This window comes from Ascaphus truei, chromosome 17 (assembly GCF_040206685.1).
Source record: "Ascaphus truei isolate aAscTru1 chromosome 17, aAscTru1.hap1, whole genome shotgun sequence".
NCBI lineage: Eukaryota > Metazoa > Chordata > Amphibia > Anura > Ascaphidae > Ascaphus > Ascaphus truei.
Window position 1 is genome coordinate 27,814,576 of NC_134499.1, and position 6,000 is coordinate 27,820,575.

At 44.3% G+C, this 6,000-nt stretch overlaps 1 protein-coding gene across 2 annotated transcripts in view; it reads left to right on the forward strand.

The window, feature by feature from the left end:
- The window catches only part of USP19 (ubiquitin specific peptidase 19), a 58,645-nt gene extending 52,910 nt beyond the window's left edge, over window positions 1-5,735 (forward strand). For both annotated transcript variants that reach the window (XM_075574455.1, XM_075574456.1), the window contains exon 26: window positions 1,298-5,735. In XM_075574455.1, coding sequence (XP_075430570.1) covers window positions 1,298-1,435 — 138 coding nt within the window. In that variant the 3' untranslated portion in view covers window positions 1,436-5,735. The remainder of the gene's footprint in view (window positions 1-1,297) is intronic.
- Window positions 5,736-6,000: the final 265 nt, after the last annotated feature.

The following is a 6,000-nucleotide window of genomic DNA, read 5'->3' on the forward strand; positions in this document are numbered from 1 at the left end:
GATGCATGTACAGTACTGCAATCGTCATATACGTGCAGAACTGATGTAAATAACGCATGTGTAACAGGCTCTATAGTCTCCCAGCTTGTGCACCGCTTCGGTACAGGTAGGGAGCCGGTATTGCTGTGCAGGACGTGCTGACAGGCGCATGCGTGAGCTGCTGTTTGCCAATTGGGCGATATGTCCTTACTCGCGGGTGTACTTAGTGAGTGTCCTTAAACCGGGGTAGGCCTGTATATATTCTGTTGTAATGCTTTTCCAAACATGATCTGCGGCCATAAGGGGGCTTTACCTGCTATTGAATGCAGATGGAATTAGTGAATTGAAGGCTGGAAGTTGGCAAACTTCAGGATGAGCTGTGATCGGCCTTGGAATGCCAGATGGCTTATTATCTGCTTGCCCTTTCAAAACAGCCCTGTACAACTACTTATTTATATAGGGGAGACGTGAGTGTGTTTGTGTGTACAGCATTGCATTATTGTTACAGCATTTTGTGCAACTTGTTTTCCCAGTGTTTAGAGGAAGGGTGTCACCTTGTAATGTCATTTCATATTGTTTTCTAACTGTTATCCAGCTGTAGTATTGCAGTAATAGAAGCACGGTCACAAACCAGGTCTACAGTCGCAGGTACAAATTCAGAATAAATCCAGTTTCTAAAGTCACAAGAATACTGGCAAAAACATAATGCGTTTGTTTTTGTGTTACCCCATTTAGAAGCGATACCGATTTATTGAGCCCACATTACTGAAAACAACTGGTATATTATCTTGAAGAGCGTCACTGTTTATTATTTGTGCTTTATTGTACTACTTCATTGTATGAAAGCCGGCTGTTCTTATCCCTGTATTGCGTTAAGATTCTGTATACATGAGACTGGCACTGAATAAAAATATGAGGTTATTCACCGTCAAGTTTTATGTAATGTGCATGGAGTGTTGCATGCAGTGCAAATCCCATCCCCCACCCCTTAGTAATGCTCAACTCCAGTCCTCGTGCCCCCTCTCCCCTAAAGACGTCAGGTTTTCAGGATATTCCTGCTTCAGCACAGGTGGCTCAATCAGAGACTCAGTCAAAGACTGAACCTCTGATTGAGCCACCTGTGCTGAAGCTGGGATATCCTGAAAACCTGACCTGGGGGAGGGAGTGGCGGCTTGAGGACTGGAGGTAACCAATCGGAAGGGGGATTTGCCCTGTCTGCAGAATTCCATGCACATTACATAAAACTTGATGTATACAGAATCTTAACTAATAGAAGGTGCCTTGTATTGCATTAACGGACACTTACATCTGTTCCTAGGGAGTGAACCAAATGGCTTTCGGACCCAGCTTAAATCCCGAGGATGCCTCTCAGATGACTGCAGAAGCCGTTTCCGATCTGTTCCCCCACCCGACAGAGCCTGCTCCGTCCTACAGCAACATGGAGGAGGTCGACTAGGAAAAGTTTTGGAAGCGGAGATGACCTCTGACCCTGTATCGGGAGCAGCGTGCTGGGGCGTGTTGTACATAGCTGTTTAAACTTTTTTTTTGGGGGGGGGGGGATATTCTTATGTTTGTTCCCCTCCCCCAACCCCCCTTCTGCATCACCCCAGGGTAACATCACTGCAACAGTAATGAGACTTCTCCTTAACCCCTTCAGGGACATGGGGGGGGGGGGGGCGACCAGACCCTGGCCCCTACGCTGCTGAAGAGGCCATGCACCCATGCACCTTGTTTATATTGTCTCTGGTGTTTGATCCCCTACCCTCTCTGCTTACAGTAGCTCCTTTTACATGCGTGTGCTTGCAGTATGTGCAACCTCCTATTAAAGGCACGTACATTAGCAGGTGGCATCATTCGGAGACACGGGCTGAGACGTAGCTGTGTGTAAGGTACATTCACTCCTGTGTACGCTGTACAAAAGGAAATCATCCACGTGCAGTGTATACTTCTCTATGTAGTTGTTGACTCTGCGCTTAACCCGCATCTGCACTGGCTGGCCCTGGAGCATGTGGCTCTACAATGCACGTGTTGAAGAGTTTTAACAAACCGAAGGTAGGAAAGATTGGGCAGTACAGGCATACCCCGCATTAACGTACGCAATGGGTCCGGAGCATGTATGTAAAGCGAAAATGTACTTAAAGTGAAGCACTACCTTTTTCCCACTTATCGATGCTTCGGTACCGGTAGGGAGCCGGTATTGCTGTTCAGGGCGGGCTGACAGGCGCATGCGCGAGCTGGCGTTTGCCTATTGGGCAAGGGGAATCAGCGTGTCACTACTACGGCGGTCTGTAGCGCAGAATAAGTGTCAGTACTCAGCAAGCGTACGGACACGGGTATGGTGCTATTGAAAATATGTCCTTACTCGTGAGTGTACTGAAACCGGGGTATGCCTGTACAGTTTTATGGGGATACATTTAGGATATATTTCCCTTCTCTCCACCATTAGTGCATATTTGCTTAAAAAGCACTCAGGAAATCTAAGCGTATGTTAGAGTAATGTGTTTAAAAAAAAAAAAAGCGCATCTATTGAGGTCCTTTCCATGGCTTTTTTTAAAATTTTATTTAAAACAGTCTGTTCTGACATTAAATATTAAACTCTCTGCTGTCGAGGTGTTTTCAATGAAGTGCAAAGCATGTTTTTTCTGTCCTCCCCTGGCACTGAAGTAGGTTACGAAGCGTAGGCCAGGGGTGGCAAACTGCAGTCCTCAAGGGCCGCCAACAGGTCAGCTTTTATTTATATCTCTGCTTCAGCACAGGTGGCTGTCATTGAGCCACCTGTGCTGAAGCAGGGATATCCTGAAAATCTGTCCTGGTGGTTATGGGGGGGGGGGGAGGGGAGAAAAAAGAGAGAGGGGGAAACTTGTAGAAAGTAATTTTTAGCAGTTTTTATAAGAGTGAAGGAACCATCCTGCTACTAACCAGGCAATCCTAACGTTGAACCGCTCATTGAATACAGACTTCAAAGTCTTTAACTCTGTTTCTGCATTGCAAGCCCCTCTGGCAGCAAAGGGATTAAACCGTTATCTGTCTGACACCCTCGTGACAACTGGCCCCCTAGCATTAATGGGTGGTGGGGCTTTTGTGTTTTAACAAAAACGATGCATTTATTTAGGAGGATCATTAGACAACATGGATGGAACTAAAGCCATTTTATATACATTTAAAAAATAAAAACCTAAATCCATACAAGCACATCCCTATGCGGGGGGGCTACAGCATCGCTATACAACGCATAATAATGTTTCCTATGAGGCATTGTCAAAAAGAAAATGTATCGGGGTTTGCGCCTTTAACAGCTTGAATGCCAGGGAGTCCACAGGGTCAATGCACTTTGGCCTCCCTGGCATATCGTGTGGATAGTGACATCTGTGCTTATACAGAGTGAATGTGCCCGAATGAAAGGTTGCCTGCTTCTACCTGCTTCTGTAATACATAAGTGCATTAGTAGGAACGCACTGCACACCTGCTTTTATGCCGTGTCACTGTCTGGATGCGTTGTTAGATTTTTAGTTTGGTGTGAAGATTTTCCATGATGCCTACCTGGATCATTTCCTTACCGTGCAATTGGGTTCAGGCCCCTTTAGCTCTCAGTGGGTTAACTGGTGTTTCGTCTTGCGGAGAAGCGCTACCATGTTAACAGTAATGTTTGGCAATTCATCAAGGCCGACTTGTAACTCTACTGAAGCTGGTGACTTTCATAGGACCGTCTGTTACTGATAAATCAATGTAAATAGCTCTTGTTCTGTCTTTTCGGCTTGTCAGTCACGGTACACTCCTCAAGAGGAACCAAATGTAATGGGAATCTATGGATTATATGCAAAAATTGTCCTGCAGCAGGAAACCGGGAGCTGCTGTAATGTAACCGCATAGCGCAGGTCTCTGTCACCAAATGCGACCCAGCAGTGGGAGGTTGTCAGTGGTTTCAATGCTGAGCCAAGCTTTGCTTTCTATACATTTGCCACAGTACATACCAATCTCTGTAACTATAGAACTCCATTATATTAACACAGCAACTGCATTCAGTGTTGGTTGAGTCTGCCATGAGTTGCTTTGCAGGTCCTACCAGCACCAAAATGGTTAATAAAGCAGAAATACTCGCCAGTCTATACTGGAGTAAGTACCTGGCCATATAATGCCTTTTCTGCCATTTTTTTTAATGTAGTAATGTCATTGTATTTAATAACGTTCCAGGTTGACATGCAAGTCCTAATGTAAGCAACACCACAGAACATTGTAAGGGACCCGCCATCTGTCGGAACTGGTAAAACACTGCAGCATCTGATGCAGCAATCATTGAAGTTGTACAATGGCTCTATATACCTGTACATTACAATGGTGGCCGTTTTCAATAAGGTTCCACATCACATTTGACAATAGTGTATCTGCTGCTCCTCTATAAGGCTGCGTTTATAGTGGGCGCCTGTCGCCCCCGAGCGATGTGTGCATTTTGTGATGGAGGTGTGGCGGGCGCCCCACCAGGCTGGTTTGCCCTCATTGGCTGAACCGCTCACGTGACGCGGCCGTCGTGTGAAAAGACAATCGTTTGTCTAATTTTTTTTCTTTTTTTTTTTCTACATCGCGCCCACTATGGCCAGCCCTTATCAGCTGCTGTACTTTGTGCAGCGTGTGAAATCGCACGCACCGTCGCACTCACTATAATCACCACCTAAGTCAGCAGTGTGATAATGATCCACAGCACCTGAAGAAATACTGGTCTGGATCATTAGCACACTCATGCCCTGGTGTTGGTTGGCAGGTAAATATCCTTTTCTTTATAAAATACATTATCTACAATATATACAAAATAACTAGTTGTTGAGCAAAGACGATGGTACGCCTGCTTTACAGCTGCTGACTGGTTTCAAGGGAGACGTCTCATTAAGATAGGCTGCTTAGAATAGTCAGCATGCAATACTGAATCAAGAAGGCGCGTTGCATTGTGTGTTGTTAACACCTTTTGGGTTTGGAGGTGCATGCAACTTTTTTTGCAAGCCCCCACCAGCAGATTAAAGGGAGTATTTGCAGCACCCTTAAGATCATATCACAGTCGGTCAATTCCATCAGTTTCCTAATGTGGATTTAGCTACTTTTTAGCTAAGCCGACTGATCACTCAAGTCCTAAAGATGGTGCTTGATTTTTAACCCCTTCATTGCTGTAGGGGCAGGCAATGCTTTGCCATTGACATCAGCACCAAAGGGGTTTATCTCTTTAGTCAATAGCTAGTCAGTTAAAGAGGCTTGTAGTCACGGCTTCACTTGATAGAAATATATACTGTATATTCTTTTGGTAACCAAGGAGGATAATCCTATATGCACTATTTACTGAAGTGTTTTTACTTACCGTGAGGGTTTTGTTTTTTGTTTCCTAGGTTTGCGTGTGGGGGATCCGATTTAACGTGCATTAATATAATTTTTATTTGTTTGTTAAAACGATTGCTGCTGTTTTTTTTTTTTTTTTTTTTTTTGTATTTAAAGATGTAAACCTTAATTATTGTAAGACATGCACATGCTGTCTCTCGAGCACACACATACATAGCACTCTGGCCAGCTGTAGGGGTGGCTTTTTTACCAAATGAGTTCTGTGGCTCCTAAACCAGCATCCTCTGCGGGAAGGTGGGCTGAGGCAGGTGCCTTCAGGTGTGGTGGGCATGTGCTATAGGTTGGCACAGCTTTTCATTCTTGATTTTTTTTTTTTTGTTGTATGAATATAATGTATGTCTTCAGAACTGAATCATTAAATTCGGCTGAAACTGAAAGTGTCTTTGTTTTTTCTTCTGTTATTTAATATTTTAAGACTGGCATTTTTGCTGGGGGGTTTTTTTTGCCATCATTAATGTAAGAAAGTAAATTCAGGGGGCTTAAACAATGTGGGCAACAAGACCCCATCAGGTAAAAAGCAAAATAGATGTAGGTGTATATACAGTATATAGTGGGCTTCATTGTGTCCTCTGTCCTAAAATAACAGGAGACGGTTGTGTGATAACTTGTACTGGATCTACTGTACAAATAGCTGGTTACAAG